Genomic DNA, 22562 nt, shown 5'->3' with positions numbered 1-22562 from the left:
TTTATATCAATGATTAAAACAATTAAACATAGGTTCATATACTGATAATTCAACATTGCATTTGAAGACAAACGAGAAAGTTAACGACATATTAAAAAAATATGTATAATTCTGGTGTACTAATAACAGTATGAAATTAATGCAGAGCAAATAAAGTGTATGACATTAATAATAAAAAGCAAAACTTGCACAACTATCTGAAATATGTTTTTCCATTAGCTCAATTTCTATTGAGAATGTCCATTTTTTTTAAATTTCATAGACGTGACATTGATAAAAATTTAAGCTGGGAAGAAAATGTTGTTCGTAGTTGTACGAGGATTTCATCACAACTATCTCTTTGGTATAAACTTGAATAATATATTTGCCTAAACACATACGAAAACTACAATGTACATGATGTATGTTATAAAGCATATATTCTACTATAAAAGACTATTATATTTCAGTTTGGGAACATTTATCACAAAAAGATTTAGATATAATCGTAAAACCTAAAAAAACAAGAGTGGTTAGAAGTATATTTGTATGTGATGTTTATGTTCAATCAAAGGTGTCTTCTTCCAAATTTTCATCTTTACAGAAAGAGTAAAATACCAAAAATCAATTCTTATGTATAAAATTGTGAATGGACTAATTCTTGATTACTTATCGATCATACATGTATTTATGAAAGATGTTTAACACTACAACTTACGATCTGTCTCTTACAATGTTTAAAGATCGATGTGTATAAGACCAAAGACTTATCTGTTCATTATTCTGCAACCAAGATATGAAATGACTTACCATTCACAATAACAAATTGTCATAATGTATAGATATCCAAGAAACATTAATTGTAACAATAATTTTTCTTGGAAATTCTATGGAAATTGATTAATTTTTCGTGTATGATTAGAATTAGAAGCTTTATTGATTGTCACCATTTTGATGAACGAATGATTTCTATATCTATGTTTTTGCGTTGATTTTTATGTATAAATGTGAACTGTTTACATGTTATTTGTTTAAGAGCCTCAATGGAAACTTTATTATATTTGTAATACCTTTTGCGTAAGTTTATGAACATGTATATATATATATATATATACAACTCGTCTAAACATCAACCCAACAATGTTAGATCTGTAAATTTGCTTTTGCAAATTTTTGGTTCTTCCCTCGCCGGGATTCGAACCCATGCTACTGTGATATCGTGACACCAAATCGCCTGCACTGCAGCCGTCCCGCTAGACCACACGACCACCTGGGCTCTTAAAAAAAGAGCTTTCGCTGGCCGTGTGTTACCTTTCCACGTCAGTTTTAATCTAGCGGCGTACTGCAGTACATGATATATAAGGCATGAAGATGTTATTGTTACAGATCAGCTAAATTATCTATAGTAAAGGATCCTACAAATTAATGTAAGATACAGTCACAGAAAATAATTATATTTATAAGTACGTCTGAGTCAGTGACAACCCTACAACAGATGTATCCATCGGATCGCCATCAATGATGGTGATACATGGCTGTGTACATAATGTATATACAACTCGTCTAAACATCAACCCAACAATGTTAGATCTGTAAATTTGCTTTCGCAAATTTTTGGTTCTTCCCTCGCCGGGATTCGAACCCATGCTACTGTGATATCGTGACACCAAATCGCCTGCACTGCAGCCGTCCCGCTAGACCACACGACCACCTGGGCTCTTAAAAAAAGAGCTTTCGCTGGCCGTGTGTTACCTTTCCACGTCAGTTTTAATCTAGCGGCGTACTGCAGTACATGATATATAAGGCATGAAGATGTTATTGTTACAGATCAGCTAAATTATCTATAGTAAAGGATCCTACAAATTAATGTAAGATACAGTCACAGAAAATAATTATATTTATAAGTACGTCTGAGTCAGTGACAACCCTACAACAGATGTATCCATCGGATCGCCATCAATGATGGTGATACATGGCTGTGTACATAATGTATATACAACTCGTCTAAACATCAACCCAACAATGTTAGATCTGTAAATTTGCTTTCGCAAATTTTTGGTTCTTCCCTCGCCGGGATTCGAACCCATGCTACTGTGATATCGTGACACCAAATCGCCTGCACTGCAGCCGTCCCGCTAGACCACACGACCACCTGGGCTCTTAAAAAAAGAGCTTTCGCTGGCCGTGTGTTACCTTTCCACGTCAGTTTTAATCTAGCGGCGTACTGCAGTACATGATATATAAGGCATGAAGATGTTATTGTTACAGATCAGCTAAATTATCTATAGTAAAGGATCCTACAAATTAATGTAAGATACAGTCACAGAAAATAATTATATTTATAAGTACGTCTGAGTCAGTGACAACCCTACAACAGATGTATCCATCGGATCGCCATCAATGATGGTGATACATGGCTGTGTACATAATGTATATACAACTCGTCTAAACATCAACCCAACAATGTTAGATCTGTAAATTTGCTTTCGCAAATTTTTGGTTCTTCCCTCGCCGGGATTCGAACCCATGCTACTGTGATATCGTGACACCAAATCGCCTGCACTGCAGCCGTCCCGCTAGACCACACGACCACCTGGGCTCTTAAAAAAAGAGCTTTCGCTGGCCGTGTGTTACCTTTCCACGTCAGTTTTAATCTAGCGGCGTACTGCAGTACATGATATATAAGGCATGAAGATGTTATTGTTACAGATCAGCTAAATTATCTATAGTAAAGGATCCTACAAATTAATGTAAGATACAGTCACAGAAAATAATTATATTTATAAGTACGTCTGAGTCAGTGACAACCCTACAACAGATGTATCCATCGGATCGCCATCAATGATGGTGATACATGGCTGTGTACATAATGTATATACAACTCGTCTAAACATCAACCCAACAATGTTAGATCTGTAAATTTGCTTTCGCAAATTTTTGGTTCTTCCCTCGCCGGGATTCGAACCCATGCTACTGTGATATCGTGACACCAAATCGCCTGCACTGCAGCCGTCCCGCTAGACCACACGACCACCTGGGCTCTTAAAAAAAGAGCTTGCAGGCGATTTGGTGTCACGATATCACAGTAGCATGGGTTCGAATCCCGGCGAGGGAAGAACCAAAAATTTGCGAAAGCAAATTTACAGATCTAACATTGTTGGGTTGATGTTTAGACGAGTTGTATATACATTATGTACACAGCCATGTATCACCATCATTGATGGCGATCCGATGGATACATCTGTTGTAGGGTTGTCACTGACTCAGACGTACTTATAAATATAATTATTTTCTGTGACTGTATCTTACATTAATTTGTAGGATCCTTTACTATAGATAATTTAGCTGATCTGTAACAATAACATCTTCATGCCTTATATATCATGTACTGCAGTACGCCGCTAGATTAAAACTGACGTGGAAAGGTAACACACGGCCAGCGAAAGCTCTTTTTTTAAGAGCCCAGGTGGTCGTGTGGTCTAGCGGGACGGCTGCAGTGCAGGCGATTTGGTGTCACGATATCACAGTAGCATGGGTTCGAATCCCGGCGAGGGAAGAACCAAAAATTTGCGAAAGCAAATTTACAGATCTAACATTGTTGGGTTGATGTTTAGACGAGTTGTATATACATTATGTACACAGCCATGTATCACCATCATTGATGGCGATCCGATGGATACATCTGTTGTAGGGTTGTCACTGACTCAGACGTACTTATAAATATAATTATTTTCTGTGACTGTATCTTACATTAATTTGTAGGATCCTTTACTATAGATAATTTAGCTGATCTGTAACAATAACATCTTCATGCCTTATATATCATGTACTGCAGTACGCCGCTAGATTAAAACTGACGTGGAAAGGTAACACACGGCCAGCGAAAGCTCTTTTTTTAAGAGCCCAGGTGGTCGTGTGGTCTAGCGGGACGGCTGCAGTGCAGGCGATTTGGTGTCACGATATCACAGTAGCATGGGTTCGAATCCCGGCGAGGGAAGAACCAAAAATTTGCGAAAGCAAATTTACAGATCTAACATTGTTGGGTTGATGTTTAGACGAGTTGTATATACATTATGTACACAGCCATGTATCACCATCATTGATGGCGATCCGATGGATACATCTGTTGTAGGGTTGTCACTGACTCAGACGTACTTATAAATATAATTATTTTCTGTGACTGTATCTTACTTTAATTTGTAGGATCCTTTACTATAGATAATTTAGCTGATCTGTAACAATAACATCTTCATGCCTTATATATCATGTACTGCAGTACGCCGCTAGATTAAAACTGACGTGGAAAGGTAACACACGGCCAGCGAAAGCTCTTTTTTTAAGAGCCCAGGTGGTCGTGTGGTCTAGCGGGACGGCTGCAGTGCAGGCGATTTGGTGTCACGATATCACAGTAGCATGGGTTCGAATCCCGGCGAGGGAAGAACCAAAAATTTGCGAAAGCAAATTTACAGATCTAACATTGTTGGGTTGATGTTTAGACGAGTTGTATATACATTATGTACACAGCCATGTATCACCATCATTGATGGCGATCCGATGGATACATCTGTTGTAGGGTTGTCACTGACTCAGACGTACTTATAAATATAATTATTTTCTGTGACTGTATCTTACATTAATTTGTAGGATCCTTTACTATAGATAATTTAGCTGATCTGTAACAATAACATCTTCATGCCTTATATATCATGTACTGCAGTACGCCGCTAGATTAAAACTGACGTGGAAAGGTAACACACGGCCAGCGAAAGCTCTTTTTTTAAGAGCCCAGGTGGTCGTGTGGTCTAGCGGGACGGCTGCAGTGCAGGCGATTTGGTGTCACGATATCACAGTAGCATGGGTTCGAATCCCGGCGAGGGAAGAACCAAAAATTTGCGAAAGCAAATTTACAGATCTAACATTGTTGGGTTGATGTTTAGACGAGTTGTATATACATTATGTACACAGCCATGTATCACCATCATTGATGGCGATCCGATGGATACATCTGTTGTAGGGTTGTCACTGACTCAGACGTACTTATAAATATAATTATTTTCTGTGACTGTATCTTACATTAATTTGTAGGATCCTTTACTATAGATAATTTAGCTGATCTGTAACAATAACATCTTCATGCCTTATATATCATGTACTGCAGTACGCCGCTAGATTAAAACTGACGTGGAAAGGTAACACACGGCCAGCGAAAGCTCTTTTTTTAAGAGCCCAGGTGGTCGTGTGGTCTAGCGGGACGGCTGCAGTGCAGGCGATTTGGTGTCACGATATCACAGTAGCATGGGTTCGAATCCCGGCGAGGGAAGAACCAAAAATTTGCGAAAGCAAATTTACAGATCTAACATTGTTGGGTTGATGTTTAGACGAGTTGTATATACATTATGTACACAGCCATGTATCACCATCATTGATGGCGATCCGATGGATACATCTGTTGTAGGGTTGTCACTGACTCAGACGTACTTATAAATATAATTATTTTCTGTGACTGTATCTTACATTAATTTGTAGGATCCTTTACTATAGATAATTTAGCTGATCTGTAACAATAACATCTTCATGCCTTATATATCATGTACTGCAGTACGCCGCTAGATTAAAACTGACGTGGAAAGGTAACACACGGCCAGCGAAAGCTCTTTTTTTAAGAGCCCAGGTGGTCGTGTGGTCTAGCGGGACGGCTGCAGTGCAGGCGATTTGGTGTCACGATATCACAGTAGCATGGGTTCGAATCCCGGCGAGGGAAGAACCAAAAATTTGCGAAAGCAAATTTACAGATCTAACATTGTTGGGTTGATGTTTAGACGAGTTGTATATACATTATGTACACAGCCATGTATCACCATCATTGATGGCGATCCGATGGATACATCTGTTGTAGGGTTGTCACTGACTCAGACGTACTTATAAATATAATTATTTTCTGTGACTGTATCTTACATTAATTTGTAGGATCCTTTACTATAGATAATTTAGCTGATCTGTAACAATAACATCTTCATGCCTTATATGTCATGTACTGCAGTACGCCGCTAGATTAAAACTGACGTGGAAAGGTAACACACGGCCAGCGAAAGCTCTTTTTTTAAGAGCCCAGGTGGTCGTGTGGTCTAGCGGGACGGCTGCAGTGCAGGCGATTTGGTGTCACGATATCACAGTAGCATGGGTTCGAATCCCGGCGAGGGAAGAACCAAAAATTTGCGAAAGCAAATTTACAGATCTAACATTGTTGGGTTGATGTTTAGACGAGTTGTATATACATTATGTACACAGCCATGTATCACCATCATTGATGGCGATCCGATGGATACATCTGTTGTAGGGTTGTCACTGACTCAGACGTACTTATAAATATAATTATTTTCTGTGACTGTATCTTACATTAATTTGTAGGATCCTTTACTATAGATAATTTAGCTGATCTGTAACAATAACATCTTCATGCCTTATATATCATGTACTGCAGTACGCCGCTAGATTAAAACTGACGTGGAAAGGTAACACACGGCCAGCGAAAGCTCTTTTTTTAAGAGCCCAGGTGGTCGTGTGGTCTAGCGGGACGGCTGCAGTGCAGGCGATTTGGTGTCACGATATCACAGTAGCATGGGTTCGAATCCCGGCGAGGGAAGAACCAAAAATTTGCGAAAGCAAATTTACAGATCTAACATTGTTGGGTTGATGTTTAGACGAGTTGTATATACATTATGTACACAGCCATGTATCACCATCATTGATGGCGATCCGATGGATACATCTGTTGTAGGGTTGTCACTGACTCAGACGTACTTATAAATATAATTATTTTCTGTGACTGTATCTTACATTAATTTGTAGGATCCTTTACTATAGATAATTTAGCTGATCTGTAACAATAACATCTTCATGCCTTATATATCATGTACTGCAGTACGCCGCTAGATTAAAACTGACGTGGAAAGGTAACACACGGCCAGCGAAAGCTCTTTTTTTAAGAGCCCAGGTGGTCGTGTGGTCTAGCGGGACGGCTGCAGTGCAGGCGATTTGGTGTCACGATATCACAGTAGCATGGGTTCGAATCCCGGCGAGGGAAGAACCAAAAATTTGCGAAAGCAAATTTACAGATCTAACATTGTTGGGTTGATGTTTAGACGAGTTGTATATACATTATGTACACAGCCATGTATCACCATCATTGATGGCGATCCGATGGATACATCTGTTGTAGGGTTGTCACTGACTCAGACGTACTTATAAATATAATTATTTTCTGTGACTGTATCTTACATTAATTTGTAGGATCCTTTACTATAGATAATTTAGCTGATCTGTAACAATAACATCTTCATGCCTTATATATCATGTACTGCAGTACGCCGCTAGATTAAAACTGACGTGGAAAGGTAACACACGGCCAGCGAAAGCTCTTTTTTTAAGAGCCCAGGTGGTCGTGTGGTCTAGCGGGACGGCTGCAGTGCAGGCGATTTGGTGTCACGATATCACAGTAGCATGGGTTCGAATCCCGGCGAGGGAAGAACCAAAAATTTGCGAAAGCAAATTTACAGATCTAACATTGTTGGGTTGATGTTTAGACGAGTTGTATATACATTATGTACACAGCCATGTATCACCATCATTGATGGCGATCCGATGGATACATCTGTTGTAGGGTTGTCACTGACTCAGACGTACTTATAAATATAATTATTTTCTGTGACTGTATCTTACATTAATTTGTAGGATCCTTTACTATAGATAATTTAGCTGATCTGTAACAATAACATCTTCATGCCTTATATATCATGTACTGCAGTACGCCGCTAGATTAAAACTGACGTGGAAAGGTAACACACGGCCAGCGAAAGCTCTTTTTTTAAGAGCCCAGGTGGTCGTGTGGTCTAGCGGGACGGCTGCAGTGCAGGCGATTTGGTGTCACGATATCACAGTAGCATGGGTTCGAATCCCGGCGAGGGAAGAACCAAAAATTTGCGAAAGCAAATTTACAGATCTAACATTGTTGGGTTGATGTTTAGACGAGTTGTATATACATTATGTACACAGCCATGTATCACCATCATTGATGGCGATCCGATGGATACATCTGTTGTAGGGTTGTCACTGACTCAGACGTACTTATAAATATAATTATTTTCTGTGACTGTATCTTACATTAATTTGTAGGATCCTTTACTATAGATAATTTAGCTGATCTGTAACAATAACATCTTCATGCCTTATATATCATGTACTGCAGTACGCCGCTAGATTAAAACTGACGTGGAAAGGTAACACACGGCCAGCGAAAGCTCTTTTTTTAAGAGCCCAGGTGGTCGTGTGGTCTAGCGGGACGGCTGCAGTGCAGGCGATTTGGTGTCACGATATCACAGTAGCATGGGTTCGAATCCCGGCGAGGGAAGAACCAAAAATTTGCGAAAGCAAATTTACAGATCTAACATTGTTGGGTTGATGTTTAGACGAGTTGTATATACATTATGTACACAGCCATGTATCACCATCATTGATGGCGATCCGATGGATACATCTGTTGTAGGGTTGTCACTGACTCAGACGTACTTATAAATATAATTATTTTCTGTGACTGTATCTTACATTAATTTGTAGGATCCTTTACTATAGATAATTTAGCTGATCTGTAACAATAACATCTTCATGCCTTATATATCATGTACTGCAGTACGCCGCTAGATTAAAACTGACGTGGAAAGGTAACACACGGCCAGCGAAAGCTCATTTTTTAAGAGCCCAGGTGGTCGTGTGGTCTAGCGGGACGGCTGCAGTGCAGGCGATTTGGTGTCACGATATCACAGTAGCATGGGTTCGAATCCCGGCGAGGGAAGAACCAAAAATTTGCGAAAGCAAATTTACAGATCTAACATTGTTGGGTTGATGTTTAGACGAGTTGTATATACATTATGTACACAGCCATGTATCACCATCATTGATGGCGATCCGATGGATACATCTGTTGTAGGGTTGTCACTGACTCAGACGTACTTATAAATATAATTATTTTCTGTGACTGTATCTTACATTAATTTGTAGGATCCTTTACTATAGATAATTTAGCTGATCTGTAACAATAACATCTTCATGCCTTATATATCATGTACTGCAGTACGCCGCTAGATTAAAACTGACGTGGAAAGGTAACACACGGCCAGCGAAAGCTCATTTTTTAAGAGCCCAGGTGGTCGTGTGGTCTAGCGGGACGGCTGCAGTGCAGGCGATTTGGTGTCACGATATCACAGTAGCATGGGTTCGAATCCCGGCGAGGGAAGAACCAAAAATTTGCGAAAGCAAATTTACAGATCTAACATTGTTGGGTTGATGTTTAGACGAGTTGTATATACATTATGTACACAGCCATGTATCACCATCATTGATGGCGATCCGATGGATACATCTGTTGTAGGGTTGTCACTGACTCAGACGTACTTATAAATATAATTATTTTCTGTGACTGTATCTTACATTAATTTGTAGGATCCTTTACTATAGATAATTTAGCTGATCTGTAACAATAACATCTTCATGCCTTATATATCATGTACTGCAGTACGCCGCTAGATTAAAACTGACGTGGAAAGGTAACACACGGCCAGCGAAAGCTCTTTTTTTAAGAGCCCAGGTGGTCGTGTGGTCTAGCGGGACGGCTGCAGTGCAGGCGATTTGGTGTCACGATATCACAGTAGCATGGGTTCGAATCCCGGCGAGGGAAGAACCAAAAATTTGCGAAAGCAAATTTACAGATCTAACATTGTTGGGTTGATGTTTAGACGAGTTGTATATACATTATGTACACAGCCATGTATCACCATCATTGATGGCGATCCGATGGATACATCTGTTGTAGGGTTGTCACTGACTCAGACGTACTTATATATATATATATATATATATAAGTGCCTAATAAGTGTACACAACAACACCAATAAAAAAACAAAAAACTATGACATGTAATTATTTATAAATATTTCGAATAACAGATATCCTTCATCGTTATGATTAATGAATCATATATCAGTCTGCTTAGAGTATATATATATACAAATTTGAACATTCTAGTAAAATTATGTCATTGTTATTTCAGGTCGGAATTCAGACAACAGATATACCCATCACTATTGAAGAAATACACCAAATATTCAAAAGCAAGCCTGGAGGGAAATTCAATGGCTAGTTTATACTTGTTTTTATATTTTCATTCAGAATTGAATGTTTCTTTTTGTATATTATTGGGTTGTAAAAGCGTTGACCGAAGTACATTTTGTATGAAACGCGGATGCGCTTCATTCTAAAAATGTGCGCACGGTCAACGCGTTTACAACCTTATAACATTACTAATAGAAGCATTCAATACTTATAAACTCATTTTTTACTAGGATCATAAAAACACGATTTATATCAATTGTTTTCTTTTATTTACCTGTGCACTTTGTTGTGGAAACGCGTGTCATCATGAATTTTACATTTCGATGTATGAATGTGTCATCATGAATGTTAAATATTTTGAAATGAAGGTTAATTTCATACTGACGTGAAATTACTGTTGGCCAATCAAAATAACGTATTTTAATGAAACGTACATGTAATGTATTTTTTTTTAAATAAGTACCTGACATCATGTCTTGTACAATATCATCTCACTTGGTCTTGGAAATGATTTCCGCTTACTTTTCATAGTGAAAATAGTCTCACACCCTCTACAGTCCATGATATACTGAGTGTTTTCCCATTTTAAGTTTTCGCGTTTTTTGAGCTTGTGAAATATGAACCTGTTAGGATATACTCCCATTATATTTAAGATAATTTGACGAAATTTCTGGGTCCTAGTGATTTATGTGCTTCATCTTAATAACTTAAAGTAATAGATATAGTATACAGTGATAATATCTGTGGTTTTACATGTACTAACATAACTGGTTCTTACAACACATTTTGCCATTACCAGTGATTAAGGATATTATAAAAATTATGAGGATTAAAATACCTTTCCTAAAAAAAAGGTGTGTGGCATATCAATTATATCAAACAAGGTAAAAAAAATAATACACACACATCTTATTTTACCTGAGTGTGCTTGTTAAAAATCATATTCATATTATTAGTCGTTATAGATGCTTTAAATATTATATTAGTCAAACTAGATTGAAAGACAAACTGACAACATATGAGCGTTCACCGCATAGTTACGATTAAAAAATTACACAAATACCACGTAGTGAGCATTTAGTTAGAAGTGCTATAAAGTAATATTTAGAACATACTCACCCCTTCTCGTCTAATGAAAAGTCAGTTTTTTCCCCTCTAATTTTCATAGTACAGTCCTTGGATGGTGTAAGCTTCCCACTAACACCATACACCATTACACCATACACCATCCTCCATACACCTTGTACTATTACACCATACACGTTACACCTTTGCACCATACACCTTACACATAACATCATACACTATTCCCCATTCTATCTACACGATGCGAAGTTACCCATAATGCAATTTAATCACAAATATTAAGATTATTATTATTGTTTATGTTTACAATACAAAAAAATAAAATAAAAAGAACTTCGTTTTCAACCAATGAAATGTCGAACATCATCATTCACACCATTCCCGATCGCACGTAACACAATCACACAATTCCTCAAACACCATTACACCATTCCCCTTACACCATACACCATAGCACCATACACCTTACACCATTGCACCATATGCCATACACCTTTACACCATACACTTTTTGGGGGAAGTTAACACCATCCAAGGGCTGTACATGGTTTTCCATGCACTATGAAATGATATACATTAATGACTTTTCATTGTCAGTTAATTATGAAAGTGAACTCATAATAACTGCACGAACAAAGTATACAACTCCCTGAGGCATTTTCTTTGGAAAAAAATGTCTACTGATTAAAGGTGATAGAGCAAATATTAAAACATACATTTTTAATATTTCAAATTTTCATACATTTTCTAATGTTACACATACATGTATATAGAATTATAAACAAAATTAATAGGGGTAACTTAAGGATATAGGTAAAATAGTATTTATTTAATTTATATACCAGACATTTGAGGGATTTTTTTTTTCTTTCAAGAAAACAATGTCAGACTGCTGATATATACAGCAATACATGTAAATTTGTCAAAAAAAAGTAAGCATTTAATGTTGAATGGTCTGAAATTAAATATTTATACGGAGAATTTTATATTTATAAAAAAAAATCAAATTTCAAAAAGGGAATTTATATAATATTGTGTTGCTTTTTAAAAGAAAAAAATCTCAAGATAAACACTAGTAACCCGAATTTAACTTGATCGGACAAAAGCGTGTTAACGCTATTTAAATGAGATTGATTGTTATTTGATAAAGATTGACAAAAATTAAAAATTATATTTAATTCATTTCAATTCATATCAATTCATTTTAACGCCAGTCAAATAGATTTCTCTGCAGTCGATCAATTGAAATCAATTTAGTGGTTAGTTGCGTCAAACTAATAGGCCACGCCCCTGTTAAGCTATTTCAAACATGCATTAATTCGTTTTAAACATGGATGAGACCCGGGCTTTTTACAGGTAAATCACTCAAGCAAAACGACCTCGATGTATCTGTCGTAAGTAACGTGTGATCCTTTGCAACTATATACGAAACTTTATGTATTCCTGTATATTAACCGTTTCTCTTTTTTTCTGTTTACTATATTGTACTCGTAAATCAAATTTAGACACGGAAAACTACACAGAAATTATTTATTGTGTCCATAATTTAAATTGATGTGTCTTATATTTCCGGGAAGCAACATATAATCATTCTCTTGCTGTATATTGATATTTGGAAAAGCTTGTAATGAAAAACAAGAAATTGTTGAATAATAAAATTGACGAAGATAATGTTGACGTTGAATATGATAAACAGAAAGGCATGCTCAAAATTCTAAATGAAGTAGCAGCCCACTGAACTTTTAAAACTGTGTTAAATTGTAATACCGGTCACTTGCCAAACCGGGCGTTAATTGTGGAAGAGAAACAAATATCAAACAAAAATATTGTTCTTACAATTCTGTAAAAAGATTATTGTGCTATCATGCACCCTGACGTACTTGTAATAAATGAACATGTATTCTGTATATATGAGATAAATTTTAGTCTGCGATAAAGATGGGGAAGTTGATTTAAGTTTAACGACCTTGACAGGCTATTTGTTGGCATACTCTTACGTTTTTTAATGTTTTAAAAGAAAACATACCTTTACGTTTTGGGCATTTAATATAAGTCTACTTACCAAATTGAAATGAACATAAACATTGTTAAAAAAAACAAAAAATGGAAAAGAAACATTCTGCATTGTTGCTTTCATATAATTTTATTTCCTATATATTTGAGCGAAAATTTCTAAGTTAAAACTGATTGTAGTATAGATATAATATTCCATCTAGGTGCTCTCGTTACATATTAAAATGAATTTCATTGGTCGGAACGTTTGCAAACTTTCAATCCAGGTGTTCTCATCGAGGTCCGCGTTCATGTTTCAAATCAATACACAATATGAAGTCCAGTTCGGCAAAAAGAAATCAAAGTAAAACTCTACGATGTCCGATTAAACAAACAGAATTTAGAAAAATAACACTTTTACGATTCTTCCAATCACGACAAAAATATCTATCTTTTTCTCCGATGAAAATCATTACTATTTATATTAGAACAAGTCAAAAGTTGCCGGAGCTTGATTTATGATGCATACGAAACTTTAATAAATAATTATCCGGTTTGTATTTTTCAAAATAACTATTATATCCGATAAAAATCGAAAAATAAATTATCGGTAAAAAATACCGATTTTTCTATGAGACAAAAATTATCCTTATTGGAGTCAAATTTGTAATAAAGGACAAACCATATCCTCATGTTTTTTTATGCAGCACTAGTAAGCATAGTTCGTCTGTTCTCGCTTCAAACCAAGCCATCATAAATACACCAGAGATTATTAAAATGAAAGTCTTCTCGCTCATTGAGATTTTTTTGTAGGTATTAAGCTTCAATTCGACCATTGAATTTTTCAGAATTACGAAAAATATGTTATAATCCTTGACCTTCCCGAAGCTTATACTTCGTTCAGTCGATTGTATGAAAGATTTTTTTTAAAGAAACCGGTCTTTTACTGCAAAAAAAAGAAGATAAAAGCGATCTTTGTTTGAAGTAACGAATGTCATTCTTAAAATATCAAATTGTTTTCACGGCGAATGTCTTGCAAGAAGCAAACTCCCATTACTCCGGTGTCGCCCTTGCATAATTTTGCGTGATCCATGCATGTTTCTGATTTACTTGTCTTTTGTGCATTTACTTTCCTACTAAATGGCTATAGTATAAGTATTAATTTTCATTTGTAAATGTCTGGTTTCGCAATGATGCATGTCCACCAATATCCAGACATTGTGCGAAAAATATAGTTTAGAAGATATGATTCTATGCTGAATACAGAAAACATATCGTCGTTTCTTCATGAAGAATTGAACTCTAACCTTACAGAATACCAAACTGGCTCTCCTTTTTGAGTATTTTCATCTGGTGTCTTACATTTAAGGGTTTAACTTGTATTAAGTCGTGTCAACTTACTGTCAAGACAGACGCATTTATAGAAAATAAAGGAATATGGAGTTAAAGTCCACGGGACCTTATCGAACACAAAGTCAGAGCTTAACAAAAATACAAATTATCAATGGTCAGCGTTTTATTCCTGTTCATCTTTATAGTCGCTAGAGAGTCTTCAACAATGAAAGAATCACTTGTTTACCAGAAGAACAAAACGACAATAGCAAGAAAGGATCTGAGAGTACTTAAGTTTCTGACAGCTAGTTCACACTGTTACGTTTGAAGTCTTCCTGTCCGTCATCCCGCAATCGTTATTTTTGAAGACCATAAGTGAATGAGTAATTGGATTTTCTGTCTCAGGACCTGCGCATATATAAAATACTTGCCACTGAACATTGAACCAAGTAAAATCAATACACATCGTTTCATATATAAAAATCAATCTACAGATGATAAAGCATTTCTTTGCTGGTTAGAATTTAGAAAGGTAAAAAGGAAAAGTAGTTTTCAAATTGATGATTCTTTTTGAAAATACGACAACATTATGTTTTATGCGATTCTGTAATAAAAGCAAAGAATTCTTCTTGAAACTGGTTTTTAGGTTTTTGTTTAATACATTTTGACACCCATTTATCACAAACAGTGCAGACGGACGGATAACTAATATACGTCCTTGCTGTGCATTATAATTTAAAATAGTTGTAATTTGCAATTGTTTTAAATTTGTATTTTTTCCTCACTAGATAGGTGAAAGTATGTTTAAAATTTAATATTAATTGCGAAAACGCATTACCAGCATTAATGTATACTTTTAAGTTAGAATTTAGAGTCTCAACTTTTTTCAAAATCTCTGTAATATTACCCATGCATTATTTATGTTTATGTCAAAGGCGTTTGATTGGATAATAGTTAAAGGTAGGCGTGGTTTTTGGTAACTTTCCTCCAATCAACTGGCCTATTCGACAAACCTGTGTGCGCTGATGCGTGTAAACTGGGTATTGTAACGGTACGTGTCTTACATCAGAATCTATCGTGCGTGACCAATGTTTATTGTATAATTTCTTGTCATGTGGTCAAATTATCTGAAAAGTTACAAAGGTTACAACTTTTTGAAAGATTTTTTTCGGCAGAAACCAACAGCACTATTTGACGAAGACGAAGACGAAATAAAGGAATTTTAACGTCCAGTGACATATATTATACTGATGTCGAAACAGAACTTGAAATTGACAATAAGTTTTCATAGAACCGTCGCTTTTCCAAAGAATTCACGCTTAGTTGCTATTTCACAACTTCGGGTTCGCATTATAGTTATACATGTACAAATAACTAACAATAAACAAATTCTGATGATTTCTGCAACTGTTCTAGGACCTTTTAGTTGTAATATAAATCTGTGATTTTTCTATATTCGTACTTTCGACGAAACAAAGCAGTTCGATCTAGATCTGGACATGTATCATCATTAAACATTTACAATATTCAATAGTTGTACAAATTTTTTGTAGAACATGTAGAAAAATCTGTCTTTTCGGATAAAATCTGAATTTACGTACCATTGTAATATAGAGAATGGACATGGGGAATGTGTCAAAGAGATAACAACCCGACCAAAGAAAAAAACCAACATTGAGCAGAAGGTCACCAACAGGTCTTCATTGTAGCGAGAAATTCCCGCACCCGGAGGCGTCCTTCAGCTGGCCCCTAAACAAATATATACTATATATATATATAGTCCAGTGATAATAAACGCCATACTAATTTCCAAATTGCACACAAGAAACCAAAATTAAAATAATACAAGACTAACAAAGGCCAGAGGCTCCTGACTTGTGACTGGCGCAAAAATGCGGCGGGGTTAAACATGTTTATGAGATCTCAGCCCCCCAACCCCCAACCCCCTATACCTCTAGCCAATGTAGAAACGTGAATGCATAACAAAACGCACATTAAGATTCAGTTCAAGCGAAGTCTGAGTCTGATGTCAGAAGATGCATATACGGACCCTGGATTTAAATCAGATATGATCTGGCGGTTTTTGTCTTTTTTTCAAAATACATATTTTTAATTGTGACTATCTTTAGTTCCGAATCTTTCTATCATTCTATATAATTGATTTAGTTTAAATGAAAATAAGGAACTTGGAATTAAAACACTGTTGAAGAGAAACTACATATTCGGGTTAAATTCACCTCAGTTTGTTAATTCAAGTTTGACATCTAACATCTTAATCCGTAATCCACATTTACCTGACGACCTTAAATTGTTTATTGTTTTATATCAATCGAATATCCTCACACAGGAGACTGAGACAAATATGTTATTTGTAATGGTATTTATCAAAACTAAAATGATTGAAAATATCTTTGTAGAATATGAATTTGCCTAATAAGCGTATAATTATAATACATAGATTTCAACATCTTCAATAGAGAGATTACTGATAAGATTTCCAAAATATATGTACATGTATAATGCGATTAGTGCTATATAGTATGTCAATGATATTGAATGCCGCTGAGTGTAAAATATTTGTCAGCTTAAAAAAAATATTTTTGACACTGCTGGTTTTAATTTTCTGACTCAAGTATAAATTTAAGAAAAGTGTATAGTTTCTGAATATTTTTAGATTCAATATTTTATCATTATTATTATTTCAAAGTCTCACCACATACAAACATAAAATGAGAATCACAGAACTGAACAAAACATTTAAACATTTGTGTTGTATGCATCAATCTTTAAAAGATAAATGAGAGACGTATAAGACACAATATATAAATATAAACAAATTTTTACTCATTTAAATTGAAAATTTACAGTGTCCGTATACTAAATGAAATTAAACATCTTTTTCTTTAAGAACAAGTGAAATAAAATGCCGTTTCTTTTCAATAAAATATTGTTGATGTTTTTGGCACCTATTGCAGCAACATTGTCGTTATTGAATAAATATATAAATTGTTAAATTAAAATGTTAAGCTTAATGTAGCATGATATGTCTATAATGGGCATTTTAAAAGCACGGGAATATGAAAAAGAAGATGTGGTGTGGTATGATTTCCAATTAGACAACAGTCCACAAGAGACCAACATGACAGAGACATTAACAAATATAGGTCACCGTACGGCCTTCAACAATGAGCAATGCCAAATCCGCATGGTCAGCTATAAAAGGCCCCGATATGACAATGTAAAACAATTCAAACAAGAAAACTAACCGCCTTATTTATATAACAAAAAAAAAATGAACGAAAAATAAATATGTAACACATAAACAAACGACAACTACTGAATTGCAGGCTCATGACTTGGGACAGGTACATACATAAATGATGTGGCGGGGTTAAAATTGTTAGCGGGCTCCCTATCCTCTCCCTAGTCTCGGTCAGTAGTATAAAAGTACATGTACAACATTAAAACGAACTATAAGAATCAGTTTAAATAGGCTTAACTCATCAGATGGACAAAAACATGGAGGGGTAGAATGTAATATTTGTAACTGGTCGTTAAGCAACCATGAATCATTTAATCTATTCTTTATATTTTCATCTCTTTATTCTGTAAATAAAAGTGCTTATCCCATTATCATCTTTATTTCTGTAAACTCCATTTATTTACTTTCATAGCCTCATATATGTACATGTACATGGTATGTGTTACAGGAACAATTTTGACATAAAAAAATTACAAAGTTAGTGTCCATATTTTCAGGACACGATAATATAAATGACTTGAATTTAGCTAGAAGGTTTTTTTTCTAAGAAAATCCAGTTTTTAACACACTTATGCTTAATACTCACACTATCAGCCCACTTGTGAACTTTTGCATTTAACCGATTTGAGCTCATGTTAGTCAATCTACACCACAAATGAATAATACTTTTCCACTGTTTATATAAAAAATAGGTGGTATTCCTAAGTCTCTCGTAACTGCAGCATTTGGTGCATATTTTCGTACTCCGAGAAAAAAAATCTACAAGCCCTATTATGTATAGAGTTAATACAGGAATATGTTTTTTGACCCCATATACCTGCTCCGTATTCTATTATAGGACAAACCAATCTTTCATACAATTTTACAAATACAACGAAACAAACACCACCTAAAACAATCGTTTTACAAAAATCATCAACTTCGAATTACAATGAAGTTTGACTAAAAAACCCCAAAAAAGTATCATAAAGTCAAAATAATTAACCTATAAAAAAATGCACACAAAAAAGAAAGAAATACAAAGTTTTGTTTTCAATCCTAAAAAAACAAACAATTATATAACACGGCAAGCAAAAAGGTGGAAGCCGTGTATTTGTTATGTTTCTTTATTTCTGCATGGATCAGTGTTTTTATTACCTGGTTAATTACTGGCACGTGTCGTCGGACAAAACCTTTGATGACAGAAAAAAATCAAAATTACGGCTTAACTACAATTTCTAATGACTAAAAAATCAGATACATTATCTTCATGAAAAACAGCGTCCGATGGTATCTTTTTTACATTCATAGCACCATCCCATCATAGGCTTAGTGCACTTTCTTGAGCTTAGTGCACCAAAGCGGCCTAGGTGGTGTTTAGACGCTCCCCAAATATACCGTCGTATATTACAAAATTAAGAATGGAAATGGGGAATGTGTAAAAGAGACAAAAACCCGACTATAGAGCAGACAAAAGAGGACGGCCTATATTGAGGGTCTTCAATGTAGCGAAAAACTCATGCGTATACATACATGCATTATTGTATGCACATGCTTGGACTTATAGATGCACATATATACGTGTACAAGTCCAAATTGTGTTATAACGTATTTCTTATAAAAATACAGGAACATTTTAATGCTAATCCAAACGCACGGGGGTCAATATTTGCAAATCTTCCGGTAATTACAAGTTGTCATTTAAAAAAAAGTGAAATTATAGTGTATTTTAACAAAAAAAATAATTATGGATGAATAGATAAATTTATTTTAAAGAATTCCAATCCCTTAAAACGAGACACCATCATATATACTTATAAAACAGCTCAAATTCTAATCACTGAAGAGACATGTATTTTCGAAATGCGCATCTGGTACAAGAAAATTCGTACCGTTAATTGTGTTCTATATTAACCAGTGACACGTGTCCTAATTTTTAAGAAAAGGGATAGAAAAAGTATGAAACAAAAATAACCGGTTTTTTAAAACTATATTTTCAAAATGCACTGCATAATTTAAACCGCTTTAATGCGGAGTTCACACATTGCCGATTATTGCTCCCGTTTGAGATCATACAACAATACGAAACGAAAAGTGAAAAAGTCGGATTAGTATCCTCAATTATCTGGAATGTCCTATCATTGTCTGAACACAGTCGTGTTAGTTCGTAACAGATTCTTACGGGTCGGGAAGGGTCCGAATAGTTTGGCAAAGCACCCCGACAGTTAGGTGCGTCCCGTAACATTCGGGACAACTCAGCCGATTTTGTCTAGTCGGATTACAATCGTGGCTATGTCGTGACAGATTCTGCTGTATCGGATCGAATTCCGAACAATGTCTTGTGTATTCTGGACGGTGTCTTGTGGAACGGGAATGATCTGGAGTAATTTTTCATATTTGTTTTTCTGCCGATTGAGTCCAGATTGCATCCAGATCTTGTCGATTGCGAACCGTTTTTTGCCGAAACCGTTCCGAAACAGTCCCGTTATTAATACGAAATTAATCAATGATACCCACGTCAGAGTCCCGATAATTACAGAATACAATACGACTGAGACCAGACAAAGCCGTTTGCAATGCGATAGAGCGGACCGTGATAGGATTACGTTCCGTCAGTACCTGATCATCCCGAATATGCCGAGAGTTTTCTAACGGATATCTTCCGTCAGCGTCGGTTCACTGTCTGGTCACTGTCTGATCTCTGTCGGATTACGTTCGGTAGAGTCGGGACGAAGTCGTGACATACTCGGTCGAATTTTACCTGGCGAAAAATACAAATCGGGTTAGAAGCGGATTCAGAACGGGATTGTCGGTACTAATTCGCTTAGAAACGGTTGAATATCGTCGCTTCCTGAACACTATCTGATTGTTGTCGCGATCAAATTATTTTTTTTTACAAATTTTGATTTAAGTTTGAATTTCCATCCATGATTCACAGGATCTTGATCAGACTTTTGATAAATTTTAATCGGGAATGGTCCTGTCGAGGACGGTAGTAAAAATCGTGAATGTGTGACCCCAGCTTAAGGTGTTTCATTTTATTTTATGTTTGTGCGTATACGAAAAAATGATAGCAAGTTAAACTTCAATGTTCATGACTTACAAGTATTATATTTCTTGTAAAATTGATAGATGAGCGGTTTTCACAAATACCGAACATAAGAATATAGCGTAAACGTCAATTAATGGACAAGCAACCCAACGAGAAAAATATAATTTCAGAGGCATCTACATGTACATGTATAACTAGTTTTGAGTTAGAGAAATCATTCAACATGTTCAATGCCATGCTTACGATTCATTTCAGATTTGTGCGTTTTTTTCGATTTACGAATAAGTCAATAAGATACAAAAAAGTAATTGAAGCAAAAAAAAGATACATGAAATAACGAATTAACATAAGTGTACAAATACATACCTAGGTGCATTTACTAAAACAACATTTTTTTTCTTCATATTATTGTAATTTTATGTTTATGTACATGATGTACCCGATATGGAGCTCTTCTGAAATTAAAAATCACTTGAATGGGTATTTCTGGTGTATATACATGTATAACACGTGATATCTACATGTACAATATACGGAAATGACACGGCTGGGTATTGTAAAGTTACTGAAGGTAGATTACTGGCAGGTGTATATCCCCGGGCGAAAAAATTACTGATTTGTGAAAACGGTTAGGTGTAATTTGTCATATTGTAAACGTTTGAATAGCGCTCATCTCTTCTGTTTTATAATATTAATTGCGCCAATAAATGGAACTTGACACATTCACCATTTCCATTCTCAATTTTATTAATTGTGTCATATTTACCTCGAAACTATTGCCCAAACTATTAACATATTTACACGTACATGTAACATTATAATACTTACTTCAACTGTTAAATAACTTTATAATTACTAAAATTCGAAATTATGTACTTCTCCTTCCGTATGCCATGTTTTTTGTGTCAATTCTATCTTTCCACCAGGTCCCTAGTGCACTTTTTTGTCAGTCTAAGTGCACTAAGGAGGCCCTTTCAGTTTGCGAATTCTGAACCTACATGTAAATACCGAAAAGGACCTCCTCAGTGCTCTAAGAAGAAACATTTGAAAACAAGTCTATAATATTTGCACAATTAAATGAGTGTTTTATTGGCGCAAATGAATGTTGCAGTTTTTATGATAAAGTGATAAAAAAAAAAAAAAAAAAATCGCGTAATTAACTTGTGGCGCAAATTTATTCTTTTTTAGCCAAACTGGATATCGGCCTTCAAAACATTGTGTATACACAAACAAAGCAATATTTATCTTTTACGCAGTCTAGCCGGAGAATAAAATTTTTTGCAATTTGTGTAGGATTTTAATTTTAGAATGCAATGGACAAGTGAGAAGATCGTTAGAAACCTTAAGTGAATCGGAAAATGAGCTATGCACAATGAAAGGGAAAAGGTTGGTGCGTCGATAAAAATTTCATGGATGCACTTGATAATTGTAAAATTTCAAGTCTTTAAATAACATCCATTTGTAGAACTGATTATTTCGATCCTTCAAATATATGTAGAATAATAATAAAAAAAAATATATTATTAAGTCTCTTTCATATAAATACTGTAGATTTGTATTTGATCATCGATTGCAAACATAACGTTCAGTGAGAAATATTTCATGTATACAATTGATTGGTTATTGAAGTAAATGATTTGCGACAGAATAAGTGAAACTTGGCCAGCAGCTTACCTCTCAAATAAAGAAATATAAAAAAGGTAGAGTTAATTCTGT

The 22562-nt window shown here is 35.4% G+C and overlaps 1 protein-coding gene across 1 annotated transcript in view; it reads left to right on the top strand.

Moving 5' to 3' along the window:
• LOC139481979 (uncharacterized) overlaps nucleotides 1-10592 on the top strand; it is a 30147-nt gene extending 19555 nt beyond the window's left edge. Inside the window, exon 8 of the mRNA XM_071265551.1 lies at nucleotides 10082-10592. Coding sequence (XP_071121652.1) covers nucleotides 10082-10171 — 90 coding nt within the window. The 3' untranslated portion in view covers nucleotides 10172-10592. The remainder of the gene's footprint in view (nucleotides 1-10081) is intronic.
• The last annotated feature ends 11970 nt before the right edge of the window (nucleotides 10593-22562 follow it).

Source organism: Mytilus edulis, chromosome 7 (genome assembly GCF_963676685.1).
Source record: "Mytilus edulis chromosome 7, xbMytEdul2.2, whole genome shotgun sequence".
NCBI classification, from domain to species: domain Eukaryota; kingdom Metazoa; phylum Mollusca; class Bivalvia; order Mytilida; family Mytilidae; genus Mytilus; species Mytilus edulis.
The sequence above is the reverse complement of the archived record's forward strand: the minus strand, read 5'-3'. Positions and strand labels throughout refer to the sequence as shown.